The sequence below is a fragment of the Oryctolagus cuniculus genome, chromosome 3, assembly GCF_051225735.1.
Source record: "Oryctolagus cuniculus isolate XC-2025 breed Fujian yellow rabbit chromosome 3, ASM5122573v1, whole genome shotgun sequence".
NCBI lineage: Eukaryota > Metazoa > Chordata > Mammalia > Lagomorpha > Leporidae > Oryctolagus > Oryctolagus cuniculus.
In genome coordinates, this window is record NC_142869.1 from 165,175,795 (window position 1) to 165,188,804 (window position 13,010).

At 54.7% G+C, this 13,010-nt stretch overlaps 1 protein-coding gene and 1 long non-coding RNA gene across 5 annotated transcripts in view; one reads left to right on the forward strand and one right to left on the reverse strand.

Annotated features, from left to right (window-relative positions):
• The window catches only part of TSPAN33 (tetraspanin 33), a 24,001-nt gene extending 15,943 nt beyond the window's left edge, over positions 1-8,058 (forward strand). The window contains exons 2-8 of one of the 3 annotated variants that reach the window (XM_002712036.6): positions 2,424-2,481; positions 3,051-3,178; positions 3,473-3,547; positions 4,363-4,458; positions 5,344-5,472; positions 6,652-6,813; positions 6,958-8,058. In XM_002712036.6, coding sequence (XP_002712082.1) covers positions 2,424-2,481; positions 3,051-3,178; positions 3,473-3,547; positions 4,363-4,458; positions 5,344-5,472; positions 6,652-6,813; positions 6,958-7,059 — 750 coding nt within the window. In that variant the 3' untranslated portion in view covers positions 7,060-8,058. The remainder of the gene's footprint in view (positions 1-2,423; positions 2,482-3,050; positions 3,179-3,472; positions 3,548-4,362; positions 4,459-5,343; positions 5,473-6,651; positions 6,814-6,957) is intronic. The other 2 variants (XM_008258217.5, XM_008258219.5) reach the window with 2 other exon arrangements.
• On the reverse strand, positions 7,318-12,422 carry LOC138849065 (uncharacterized). 2 transcript variants are annotated; one of them, XR_016231023.1, is made up of 3 exons: positions 8,638-12,422; positions 8,177-8,251; positions 7,318-8,089 (listed from the first exon to the last, which is right to left on the reverse strand). It is a non-coding gene; the product is annotated as an uncharacterized LOC138849065 (long non-coding RNA). The 2 variants fall into 2 exon arrangements; XR_011387446.2 differs by having other exon boundaries at positions 8,177-12,422.
• Positions 12,423-13,010: the final 588 nt, after the last annotated feature.

Below are 13,010 nucleotides of genomic sequence, written 5' to 3' on the forward strand. Positions count from 1 at the left end.
ATGACATGCATGGTTTTAGATGAGGGTTTGCCATCCACTGTGGCATGCACACTATCGCCTCCCCTAGCAGGTGGCAGAGGCCCTTTATCAAGGGGGCCACAGGTAGAAGGTCTTTACTAAGCGACTGGCCCAACCCTGTTTACCTGTTCTAGGGGCCAGGCTCCCTTCGCCCACCAAAGCTCCCAGCTGCCTCTTTCCCCCTGGTTTCTGTCTCACAGGACAGTGGAATCTGGCCAGCCAGCTCCCTCCCACTGAGTTGGTCAAGTCCCTGCTGCTGAGAACTCTCTCCTGCCAAAGCTTGACCCCATCTATTGCCATGGCGACAGACAGCGGCTGCTTAGCACCGGCCTAGAGACAGCCCAAAGACAGAGTAGCAGAGGCGGTACATACTGGGGCTGCCCTGCATTCCCAGGGGCCGGGAGACTTCTGGTAGCCCCGATGGGTTTGTTCACTCAGGAAGAAACCATGAAAATGTAAAGATTCCAGATTCCTGCATTGCTCCACACGGGGATCAGAGTTATAAAGGTGGCCAGTATTTGTGCACACACATTCATTCATGCACATGCCCTTTGATGTTGGTGCACACCTTTATTTTTGCACTTGAAACCACGTTGATCTCCAAGAAGGTTAGAGAGCTGGCAGTATGCTTTAGCTATAAGACCTTCCCTTTGCAGTAGGTGGATCAGCATTCATAGGGGCAGGTGTTTTAGCACAGCCAGTGAAGCCGCTGGATGAGATGCCCGCATCCCATATCAGAGTGCTGGTTCCAGTCTCAGCTGCTTGGCTTCCATCCAGCTCCCTGCTGATGCACCTGGGCAGGCAGTGAGTGATGACCCAATTCTTGGGTCCCTGTCACCTATGTGGGAGACCTGGTTGGAATTCCAGGCTCAAGGCTTCAGCCTGGCCCAGCTCTAACTGTTGGGGGAATTTGGGGATTGAACCAGCAGATAAAAATATCTTCCCCTTTCTCTTGCTCTCTTTCTCTTTCTCTCTCTGACTCTGCCTTTGAAATAAGTAGATAATTCCAACTTTCACAGTTTCTATGTGACTCTGGACAAGGTAACTATTAGTAATGATTATATTTACCATCAGGTAAATACAAATAAATGCTTTCCATGCATTATTATTTTAAGATTTATTTTATTTACTTAAAAGAGTTACAGAGAGAGGGAGAGACAGAGAGAGAGGTCTTCCATCCACTGGTTCACTCCTCAGATGGACACAACAGCTGGAGCTGTGCCGATCTAGAGCCAGGAGCTTCTTCTGGATCTCCCACATGGGTGCAGGGGTCCACGCCCTTGGGCCATCCTCCACTGCTTTCCCAGGCCATAGCAGAGAGCTGGATCAAAAGAGGAGCAGCCAGGACTAGAACTGGTGCCCATATGGGATGCCAGCGCTTCAGGCCAGGGCTTTAACCTGCTGTGCCACAGCACCGGCCCTGCCATGTATTATTTTAATTCTCACAGCAATCTTATTAGATACAGTTTGTGGATTTTTTTTTATTTGACAGGCAGAGTTAGACAGTGAGAGAGACAGAGAGAAAGGTCTTCTTTCCTTTGGTTCGCTCCCCAAATGGCTATTATGGCTAGCGCCGCGCCAATCCAAAGCCAGGAGCCAGGAGCTTCTTCTTGGTCTCCATGCGGGGCCAGGGGCCCAAGCACTTGGGCCATCCTCCACTGCCCTCCTGGGCCACAGCAGAGAGCTGAACTGGAAGAGGAGCAGCCAGGACTAGAACCCTGCACCCATATGGGATGCCAGTGCCACAGGCAGAGGATTAGCCAAGTGAGCCACAGCACCGGCCCCAGTTTATGGATTTTTTTTAAGATGTATGTATTTATTTGAAAAGCAGAGTAATGGAGACAGAGAGATCTTCTATCTGCTGATTCTTGGGCTGTCTTCCACTGACTTCACAGGCATGGATGGTAGCAGAGAGCTGGATCAGAAGTGGAGCAGTTGGGACTGGAACCAGCGTTCCGATATGGGATGCTGGCTTTGCAAATGGTGACTTAACCTGCTGCACCACAACACCAGCTGCTGGATATGGTTTGTTTTAATTCCCATCTTCAGATACAGAAACTGAGGCTTGGACATTTGTCCCACGTGGGCCCAAGCTTGACTCTGTCTGAAGCCCATGTTCTTAGTCACTATTCTGTATTAACTTTGTATAACCTTAGCTTCCTTATCTGAAAGTGGAGATAATATCTCCCGCACAAGGTAATTGTGTTGTGAGGAGCGAATGAGATAAGGTCTCTGGTGGAAGCAGAGCTCTGGCAGATTCTATCAGCACTCTTCCTGGGCCGGAGAAAGATGTCCACCGCTGGGTCCTGGGAAAGTCACCCCTCTTGCTTTTCTGGAAGGCTGTGCACAGTGTTCAGGACTGTCTCCTCTCCAGGATCTCAGGAGCTCATGCCCTGTCTCCACAGGTGATTTCCATGGTGATGGTGGCTGTGGGCGTCTACGCTCGGCTGATGAAGCACGCAGGTGGGCTACCGCTCTCCCTCCACCACGCCCCTTCCTCCTCTGCCTCCTTCAGCCCCAGCCCCCCTGCATGCACTCCTGTCTGAGTACTGGGGCTAAAGGAGGCGGCGCCCCCACAGCCAGATCCTACTGCTCCCTGCCAAGGCGTCAGATAGCTCTCCCTGAGCCTGCTGGGTGCCGACGCGGTAGGCTTACAAAGTGTCTGGGGAAGAAGGTAGGCTCTGGGCTCTGGGAGAACAGGCCAGGGCTGCAGCCCCTGCCTGGCGCTGTCCTGGAGTCGCGCAGCCTCCTTCCTCTCCCAGTGCACTGAGTCTCCGGGACATGAGTCTGCAGAGCTGGGAGCTGACGCTCTCACTCCCTCCTGGACCCTAAGCGGCGCCTCCTCTCCTAAAGCCCAGGAGTACAAGCTCTCGCTCCGCTAGTTCCTCAGACTCAGCGCCTCGGTGCTTTCTGGAGGGGCAGGCAGAGGTGTGGGGAGGAGTTCTGCTTCCCCTGACCACAGCGGAGATTCCCTCGCCTGGGGAATCCATCCCTGGGTGCAGGCTCAAACTAAGGGTAGGCCCCTCTCCCAGAAGCAGCCCTGGCCTGTCTGGCGGTGGACCCGGCCATCCTGCTGATCGTGGTGGGTGTCCTCATGTTCCTGCTCACCTTCTGTGGCTGCATTGGGTCCCTCCGGGAGAACATCTGCCTCCTGCAGACAGTGAGTGCCCAAGGGCCCACTGGGAAGTCCCCAGGTGCCCGCTGACCTCCGGTTACCGCCCCTCCCTGCCACCTCTACCTTTTCCTCTGGCCCACCCAACCCCAAAGCCCGGACTGTCCACTCGTCACTGGGGGGCCCAGCGCCAGGTGGCCCGGCATGGGCAGAGACAGCTGTCTCCCATGCGTGGGGCATCTGGGAGAAGTGCCCTGTGGCCCCCAGCGCCTCCCACTTCCTGGGGAGGGGCTGCTGCCCAGAGTGCTGAGACTGCCTCCTGGCCCTGCCTGCTCCCCACAGTTCTCCCTCTGCCTCACCGTCGTGTTCCTGCTGCAGCTGGCCGCGGGGATCCTGGGCTTCGTCTTCTCAGACCAGGTAACCCTGGAGCCCCGAGGCCATCTCAGGGCTCCAGCCTGATCCATTAACCACAGCGCCTTCCCCTGAGAAGCACCAGCCTTTGAAAGGGGGGTGGGATGAGTCTATGCCACGTCTAAAGAGAATTTCAAGGTTGTAAGACTGTTCCTCCAGGAGGTCAACAGGAAGGAAGTTCCATGAACACATAGTTCTGATAATCCACAGAGGACTGGGTTACAGACAATGTGGAGAGCCTGTTCCTAAAGTGTGTGTGTGCGTGTGTGTGCGAGTGTGTGTGTGTGAGAGCCAAGGGGAGGGGAAGGGAGAACAAGATTTTGAGCAGTGCTTACCGTATCTGGCAACGATCTTCCATTCAATGCCAGTCCTTTGAATCAGGAACCAGAATTAAGAGCCTCTTCATCAACTCAGACTTTTCCAGTCCTTTTGGCTTAGTAAAAACCCTAAAAGATAACTGAGGTCTGTTTTGAGTCTAAAACATGCAGTTCCCTCGTGTCCACTAGAGGTCAGTGCCTCGGCTCAGTAAGCCCTTCTCTGCTAAGATCTGTGCAGCTTCAATGCTTCGCCTCCCTCAGCAAGTGTGGATGCTCTGTGGTCATAGTGTTCAAGCATAAACGCTGGGACCCCGGCGGGGTAGCTGAGAAGTGGCCACAGCAGGTCCATCCAGCCTTGCTCTTGCCCTCGGGTGCCCAAGGGCCCAGGGATGGATGGGCTTTGGAAGTGGCAGCCTTCCTTTGTTGGGCACTGGTTTTGCTTTCGAGGGTCTCCGTTATTTCTGTAGGGAGGGACAGGGTAGAAATTAGCACTGTCTCCGGCAGGCTCGGGGGAAAGTGAGTGAGATCATCAACAACGCCATTGTGCACTACCGCGATGACCTGGATCTGCAGAACCTCATCGACTTCGGCCAGCAGAAGGTACGGGCTGAGCACGGGGGTGTGGGCAAAAGTTTACCTCCTCACCCTGGAGGCCCGGGTGCCTCCTGGTTACCTGCCAGGTAATGGATTCTGGTAAGGGGGTTGGCAAAAATCTATGCTGAGCGGCAGAGTGATTTCAAAGTACTTTTAAGGACACAGAATGGTATATATAGTAATCTACCATTTGTGTAAAAAAAGAAAGAGGAAAGAATACATATCCGTATTTACAGAAAGAATTTGGAAGGATTTGTAAGGAACCATTATAAGTGGTTACCTGTAGGAGGAGGAACAGGGCAGATTTGTGATTATCTATTTAAGGGTTACATTTTCTAAATTATATGGTAAAATATGTATAACAAAATTTGCCACTTTTAAGTGTACAGATCTGTGGCATTAAGTACATTACTTGGTTTTATTTGTATTTGACTTTTTTATTCATTGAAAGGCAGAGTGACAGAGAAAGAGACAGAGAGAGGTCTTTCATCCCCCTGTTCACTCCTCAGATTCCCACAGCAGCTAGGGTTAGGCCAGGCCGCAGCCAGGGGCCAGGACCCCATCTGGGTCTCCCACACAAGTGATAGGGCTCAAGCACTTAAGCCATCATTGCTGCCTCCTGAATGCATTAGCAGGAAGCTGGGTGGAATGCGGAGCCATGTGGGGAGTGAACCAGCAGATGGAAGATCTCTCTCTCTCTCTCTGTCACTCTGCCTATCAAATAAATAAAGAAATAAGGGGAGCCTGAGTTCTGGGTTCAAGATCATGTTAAACCCGACCTGAAGCTGCAGGTGGTGCTCATCTTGGACTCTGGGTCACTCTGAAAATCCCTTGTTCCGCTCAGGGTGAGGATGGGGAGGTCCTTACGCCCTGTGCTGGGCTCTGTTGCAGTTCAGCTGCTGTGGAGGGATTTCCTACAAGGACTGGTCCCAGAACATGTACTTCAGCTGCTCGGAAGACAACCCCAGCCGTGAGCGATGCTCTGTGCCTTACTCCTGTTGCTTGCCTACCCCCAACCAGGTGAGCACATCTCACCTTCTTCCTCCTGCGCAGTGATGGAAGTTACTTTCTGATTAGGGCAGCTGCCAGTGTGAATCCTCCTTCCCTAGCTTAACCAGTCAATTTTTTTTTTTTAAGATTTATTTGTATATTTGAAAGACAAAGTTACAGAGATGCAGAGGCAGAGACAGAGAGGTCTTCCATCTGCTGGTTCACTCCCAAAATGGCAACAACGGCCGGATCTGAGCCGATCCAAAGCCAGGAGCCAGGTCTCCCACACGGGTGCAGGGGCCCAAGGACTTGGGCCATCTTCTACTGCCTTCCCAGGCCACAGCAGAGAGCTGGATCAGAAGTGAGCATCCGGGACTCAAACTGGCGCCCATATATGGGATGCTGGCACTGCAGGTGGCAGCTTTACCCGCTACACCCAGCACCAGCCCCACCAATCAGTTTTAACGACAGCTGTCGGGTGTTTTTCTTTACCCCACTCTGATAGCTCTGTTAGTCTTTCACTCCTGTAGCCCACATGGGGGCTTAAAAGGAGCAGCTAACTGGACCCAGACCTCTGAGAGGAAGGGAAGTTTTATCGGTTTCCAACTCGGTATCCTCCATATCGATCAGTACTTTAAAAGTTCATGGAGGGGCCGGCGCTGTGGCATAGTGGGTAAGCCACCTCCCGAGATGCCAGCATCCCATATGGGCTCCAGTTCATGTCCTGGCTGCTCCACTTCCAATCCGGCTCCCTGCTAATGCGCCTGGGAAAGCCGTGGAGGATGGTCCAAGTATTTAGGTCCCTGCATCATGTGGGAGACCGAACGAAGCTACTGGCTTGTGGACGCTTGGAGAGTGAACAAGCAGATGGAAGGAAGACCTCTCTCTAACTCTGACCTTCAAATAAATCTTAAAAAAACAGTTCATGGAACATGGGATTTAAAGATCATCTTGATGTTAAAAAAAAAATTGTGAAATCCATGCTTAGAGGGGTCTTCAAAAGGTTCATGGAAAATATGTTTTATGAAAAAAATTGTGCATGGATTTCAAATGTGCTACAATCAAAATCCACTTCGAAAAGTTCTTGGAAAATGGAATTTGCAAAGTACCGTCATATATTTCCTGACAGTTTAGGAAGGGTGAGCAGCTCATCAGCTATCAGAAGTCTGAGCATGGGAGTCCCACTCGGCTCTTCCCCTCTCCCCCCAGGCCGTGATCAACACTATGTGTGGCCAAAGTATGCAGGCCCTCAACTACCTGGAAGCTAGCAAAGTCATCTACACCAACGGCTGCATTGACAAGTTGGTCAACTGGATACACAGTAACCTCTTCTTACTTGGCGGGGTGGCGCTGGGCCTGGCGATTCCCCAGGTAACTCATCCTGCAAGCCTCGGGGGCCCAGAGTCTCCACGGGCTCCTTTGTTTGGGTTCGGGCACTTGGGGGTCAGCTGGGGCATTGCTGACGGGCAGGGCACCCCTTGCTGATGAGCGCCCGTTCCTTCTCGCCTCTCCCAGCTGGTGGGAATCTTGCTGTCCCAGATCCTAGTGAGTCAGATCAAAGACCAGATCAAGCTACAGCTCTACAACCAGCAGCACCGGGCAGACCCGTGGTACTGAGAGCCTGCCACGCACTTCCTCACCGGGGCCACGGGCAAGCCTCAGCGACCCTCGGCCGCGGCTGCTGAGAACAGCACCAGGTGGAGATTGGTTTCCGGCACCCCAGCAACCGCAATCCAGTGAGAAGTAAACGGCCAAGGGGCAGGTGCACAGGTGGCCCACTGCTGGGAGCCCGTGCCTCCTCGTCTTCCCTCATCCGAGCCCTCAGCATTGTTATAGATTTATTTTGTATGGTTTCTAACCTTAAGCATTTGGGTTTATAGTTTTTTTTTTTCTTTTTCTAGCTTTGGGCAGAGATGTATGGGAAACAGCAGTTGCACAGAGAGTTGTGGGGGCACTTGCCGCTTGCACCCCAAGGCACTGGGGCTGCCAGCTCTGTTGGGGCTGCCAGCTCTGTTAGGGCTGCCACAGAGGTTGGTGGACCCAGAATCTGACTGTCGCCAGTGAGACCTGGCAGTGCAGAGTGGACACCAGCAGCCCCTGCCTGGACTGGCCTGTTCCCAGCTCCACCAGGGAAAGGAGCGGAGCAGGCTGTGGAGCTTGGGGGTCGGCTGGGGACAGCGGACCGTGCTGGGGAGGGGTGGAAGGGGATCTGTTTACCAAATGCCTGCCCTGCCACCCTCCCAGGTTCGGAGTGAGCTACATCCTGCCCCTCCCTCGTTTCCATGGAAACGTGGCAGCCAGGGCAAGGGGTACAACAGCAGCCAAATTCATCCCCACCCCACCCCCTCTGAAAAGTCTGGAACCATGGCCTATGCACTTCGCAGGCAGCAGAGTGGGTCCAAGCCCTGCAATCCTGCGAATTCTTGCCTGCCCGTACCCCTGCTCCAGCAAATGGGGTGTTCTTTAACTTGGCAGGGTGAGGAGGAGCGGTGGTGACCCCCCCCAACCCCACTTACCTGCACCAGTGCTCAGTATTTCTCCCGTGTAAGAAGCAGGCATCTTGCTAGAGCCTGGGGGAGCCAGAAGTGGCAATAAAAGTTTGTTGACCTGGGCTAAGCTGGACTCCATGGATTTTCCATTCTGGCAACTGGAAGGGGAGACACAGTAACCGGCCCCACCCGGGGACCCCGCGACTCCACAGTACCTGCTGGGGCCCCACACGTACCCCATCTACCTCAGCCTCTTCTCCGGTCTCGATGCCCAGTTCTGATCGGGGAATGGCGTCATTTATCCCATGCTGTTAATGTTTCTTTTCGAATTAAAGTGGATGAAAATCAACGTGCCGCCCAAAACGTAGGACAGGGTGGGGGAGGGAAGGGTCCGAGGGGAATGAGGAGGGAGGGAGCCAGCCTGGGCCCAGCCCCTCCCGCTGGTGCCGGTCTGCCTCCCAAGCTGCACGAGAGCGGCCCAGGGGAAACTTGGAGCGGGCGCCAAGGGGAGCAGGCGGGGCCGGGCGCGCTCCGCGCCGTGGGTGGTCCCCGCCCGGCCTGGTGGGACGCGGGACGTGGGTGCCCGCGCCCGCTCCCCCGCGTGCTCGAAGCCTCCTCGCCGCCCCCACGCTGTCGGGGGCTCCGCGCGGCCCGGGGACAGCCGGGAGCGGGTCCCCGCGCGCGGCGGGGAGACAGAGCCACGCACCCTTTCCAGCAGTGCCGGGGGCCCGCGCCAACGTTTGGTTCCCGGCTAGTAACAGAACGGCAAGAATAGAAGATGAAACCTAAGGGCCTTTGATCCCGGGAGAGAAAAGTAAAAGAAAATAAAAATAATCAGCGCGCTTGCCTAGCAACGCGTCTTTCTCTCCGAGCTTAGCGCGGGAGACGTGCGCGGCGGCCGGAAGGCGGGCCTCGGGCTTGGGGCGCTGCAGCTTCCTGCTCGGCCGCCTTGGAGGCGGCGTTGGCGGCGGGCTCCGTTCGGGGCCTCCTGGAGGAAGTAGGAGGCCAGGAGCCTCAGAACCAGGATTCCAAGCCGGGTTTCTGGGAGTCCACGGCCATTAGTGACTCCCCAGCCGGTCGGGCCTGGGCTGCGGGGGTGGGGGTTTCCGTGCAAGCCCCAGGCCTGCGGGCGCCTCGGGTTCTCCCCTCTCTCCAGCTTTCTTCCTCTTTGGACTGGTGCAGAGGGGGAGAAAATGAGCCACGTTTTGAAAGGTTTCTCGTGGTTCATTCGTGTTTCCCTTGAATTTGCTTCCTGTGGTTCTACCTGTTTCTAGTACCCCAAGTCCCCAGGTCTGTGGGATGAACCTCAGAACCTTGGAGCAGCTGATGGAATCTAGGTCGGGGGTGGGGGCAGGGAGTAGACTCTTGGAGACAGCAGGACTAGGCTGGGTGGGCGGTGGCAAGGAAGGCGGCAGCCCCACCATCCTCCGTTAAATAAGGGCTCGTGCCCAGAGGAGCAGACTTGCTGACTGTTTGATGGGACTCTGGTTCCCTGTGTACTTGTTTTCTATTGCTGCTGCCACAGATTACCACGAATGTAGTGGCGGAAAACGACTCCGATTGGTCGTCTCATCATCCTTGGGAGTCAGGTGTTGAAAATGGGCCTCCCTGGAGGCTTTGCTCCTTCCGGGGGCACCAGGGGAGGAGCCACTGGCGTTCCGTGGCATGGCCCCCTGCTCAGTCTTCAGAGGATGCCACTGAAAACACTGTGGTCACCTCTTCTTTCCCCCTAGCTCCTCCCACCCACGTCGGGACCCGTGATTATGTTGGGCCCGACTGCATTCTCCAGGATGATCTCGCTGTAAGATCCTTCACCAAGCCACATCTACACAGTCTCTCTGCCAGGTCCAGCAAGGTTCACACAGGTTCCAGGGACTCAGCTGGTCGTTCTTTAGACCTGTCACCCGGGCAGTGAGCTGATGCTGGAGATGCAAGGTGGAGGTAGGTGCCCTCTGGCCTGCCTTGTGATATTCACCTAAGATTTCTTGAGGGCTCCCTGTGCACCAGGCAAGCGTTCACCAGAAAGTTTACTCCGCAGCCTTAGCTATCTTCTGACTCATCCTCGTCCCAACAGGCAAGGAAGATGATTGGGCCAGGGACCAGTTTCAAAAAGGGGAGCGGCACAGCTGCCTGTACCCCCAGAGTTCTGGCCCATCATCCCTCCACAAACGCCTTCACCCGCACCCCCGAAACAGCCCGCATTGCCGCAGATAAAGCACTTAGGGGAGGGAATGAGGCAAAGGGCAACCAGTGTCTAGGACTCAGGTTGGAGATTATGTCCCCAGAGTCTCTGGCAGTCCTGCAAGGACCCTAGTCGGTCAGTCCCGTGAGTGGAACAGATGTTTCAAACACCCGTGCTCACCGCGCAACCAGCAAGAAGCAACACTGTGATGACCGGAAGAGGTGATCGCCAGAGAGCACGCAGCTTTTCAGGGGGTCTTCCCAATGCACGCTTCTTCCTGGGAAACGCGTCCCTCCACCTCAAAGCCGTAAGTGTGAGTCTATGGTGAGGCTGGTTCCGCGAAGTAGCTGATGGCCGTGTCTCCTAAGGGCGTCTAACAAAAATACTACAAGCTAGGGGGCCTAAAGCACCAGGAGTTCGCTGCCTCACAGTTTTGGAGTTGGACGGGGCCCATTTTCCGATGCCTCTGGGGAGAGTCCTGCCTGCCTCTCCCATCTTCCGGTAGCTCCCTCTTCCCGTGGCTGTCTTCCCCATCTCTGTGTGTCCCGGTTTCCTTCTTATAAGGCCATCAGTCACGCTGCATGAAGGGCCCACCCTGTTCCAGTATGACCTCATCGTCACGAATTACATCTGCAGTGACCCTATCTCCAAATAAGGTCACATTCTGGGGGGCGGGTTAGGGCTTCCGTAAATCTTCTTGGGAGGACACAGTTCAGCCCCTAAGAGGTACCTCGCCAAACTGTGCCCTGCAGAGTTCCTTCGCTTGGGACTTTGGGATTGAGAACCAGCTCCTAGTCACGATCTGGGCTGAAGAAAGAAAAGGCAAAAGGAAGCGGAGGCTCAGCCCTCGTACACTTTGTGGACTAGAAGGAGGAGAAGGAGACAGAGTGGAGGTGGGGCGGGGACGGCTGCTCCTGGAGGCTCCATGCTTGCCGCTGAGGTCCTAGCGCCTCTACTTTCCCGCGAGGTTCTGGAGAGCCCCCGGCACACTCACAGTGAAGCCCTGTTTTGTCTCCTTGAAGGATCTCAACGAGGTTTCACTCCCTTTCCTGCAAACCTAATAGAAGAACTGGAATCTTAGCCATCAAGGTGTCGGTTGGGACACCTGCGTTGCCGTCGGAGGACTTGGATTTGATGCCTGGGTCCAGCTCCTGCTGCCAGCTTCCTGCTGCTGATGCAGACCGTGGGAGGCAGCAGTGAGGATGGCGCAAGTCCTTGGGTTCCTGCAGCCCACATGGAAGGCCTGGAATGAGTGCTCAACGCCTGGCTTCACCCCCACTCCCACCCCACTTTCCCTCCCCGAGGCTGTTGCAAGCTTTTGGGGGGTGAGCCAGAAAATGGGAGCTCTGTGTCTTTGAAAGAAAGTTTTTAAACCTTTTTTAAGAGCTGCTGGGATCAGAGTAAGGTGCTGTACTGCTCCTGTGACACGTAGCACGGAGGCACGGCTCAACACAGCACAGATGTGTTACTTGCGGTTCTGTTGGGCAGAAACCCGCCATAGCCCTCACTGCGCTGCAGTCCTGGTGTCAGCAGGGAGGCGGTGGCGACGGAGCTTCCTTTCTGGAGGTTCCCAGGGGCAATTTGTGCCCTTGCAGTTTCAGCTTGCTCAGGCCGCCTTCATGTCCTAGTAGTGACCCCCTTCCCCGTCTTCAAGTCAGCAGTGGACAGGGAGGTCCTTCCCACCCCGCACCGTCTCTCTGGTTCCAGGCCTTCAAGGACTCGCATGGTTATGCTGGGCCCAGTGCCTAATCCAGGGTCCTCCCTCCATCTCCAGTTTCCTAACCTTAATCCCATGCATTGGCAAAGTCCCTTTCGCCATGTGAGGTAGCATGGTCACGGGCTGTAAGGGTTAGGATTAGCCATCTTTAGAGCCTCTTATGCTGTCATGCACAAATACAGAATAAAATATATCATGGCCATTTTATTTATTTTTAAAGATTTATTTATTTGAAAGGCAGAGTTGCAGAGAGGCAGAGAGAGAAAGAGGTCTTCCGTCTGCTGGTTCACTCCCCAAATGGCTGCCATGGCCGAAACTGAGCTGATCCAAAGCCAGGAGCCAGGAGCTGCTTCCTGCTCTCCCACGAGGGTGCAGGGGCCCAAAGACTTGGGCCATCCTCCACTGCTTTCTCAGGCCGTAGCAGAGAGCTGGATCAGATGCGTAGCAGCTGGGAGTTGAACCAGCACCCCTACGGGATGCCTGCCCTGCAGGCGGCGTTTTAAGGGCTAAGCCCCAGCATGACCATTTTATACAGTGTGGGAACAGCTGGCCCCCATGCCCTGTGAGGCCCATACAGCCATTTGGCCTGGTCCTGCCGAGGCAACTGCAGGTGGGACTCCAATACTTCTATAGCAGGCTGATTTTTAAGTTGATCCTTCTGTGTGGCCCTCAAATGTTGTTATACATATGCAAATGGCCCTTGGCAGAAAACAGGTTCCCCACCCCCACCCCGGGGATGGCTGGGAGTACTTTAGTTTATTTTTCTTCCACAACTGCTTCATTGCATTGCAGTTCCAAGCCCTGACCTAATGAGGAACATGGGGTCAGCTCTGTCAGATTCAAGGTCCTTTATTCAGCTGCTTTCTTAGCTTGTTTAATTTGAAAAGCAGAGGCAGCCACCGAGAGAGAAAGAGAGAGAGAGAGAGAGAGCGAGTGAGCAGAGATGTCCCTTCTGCTGGTTCACTCCCCACCACAGGTGGGGCTGAAGTCAGGAGCTGCAAACTCAGTCCAGGTCTCGCTCGCTCACTGCCACCTTGTGGAGTGTCCATTAGCAGAAAGGCTAGAGTCAGGAGCAGAGCCAGGTCCCTGCTGTGGGATGCTGGTGTCCCGAGTGGCAGCTTAACAGCCAGTCCGTGAAGTTTTTTTTTTTTCTTTTAAAGATTTATTTTTTTGAAAGGCA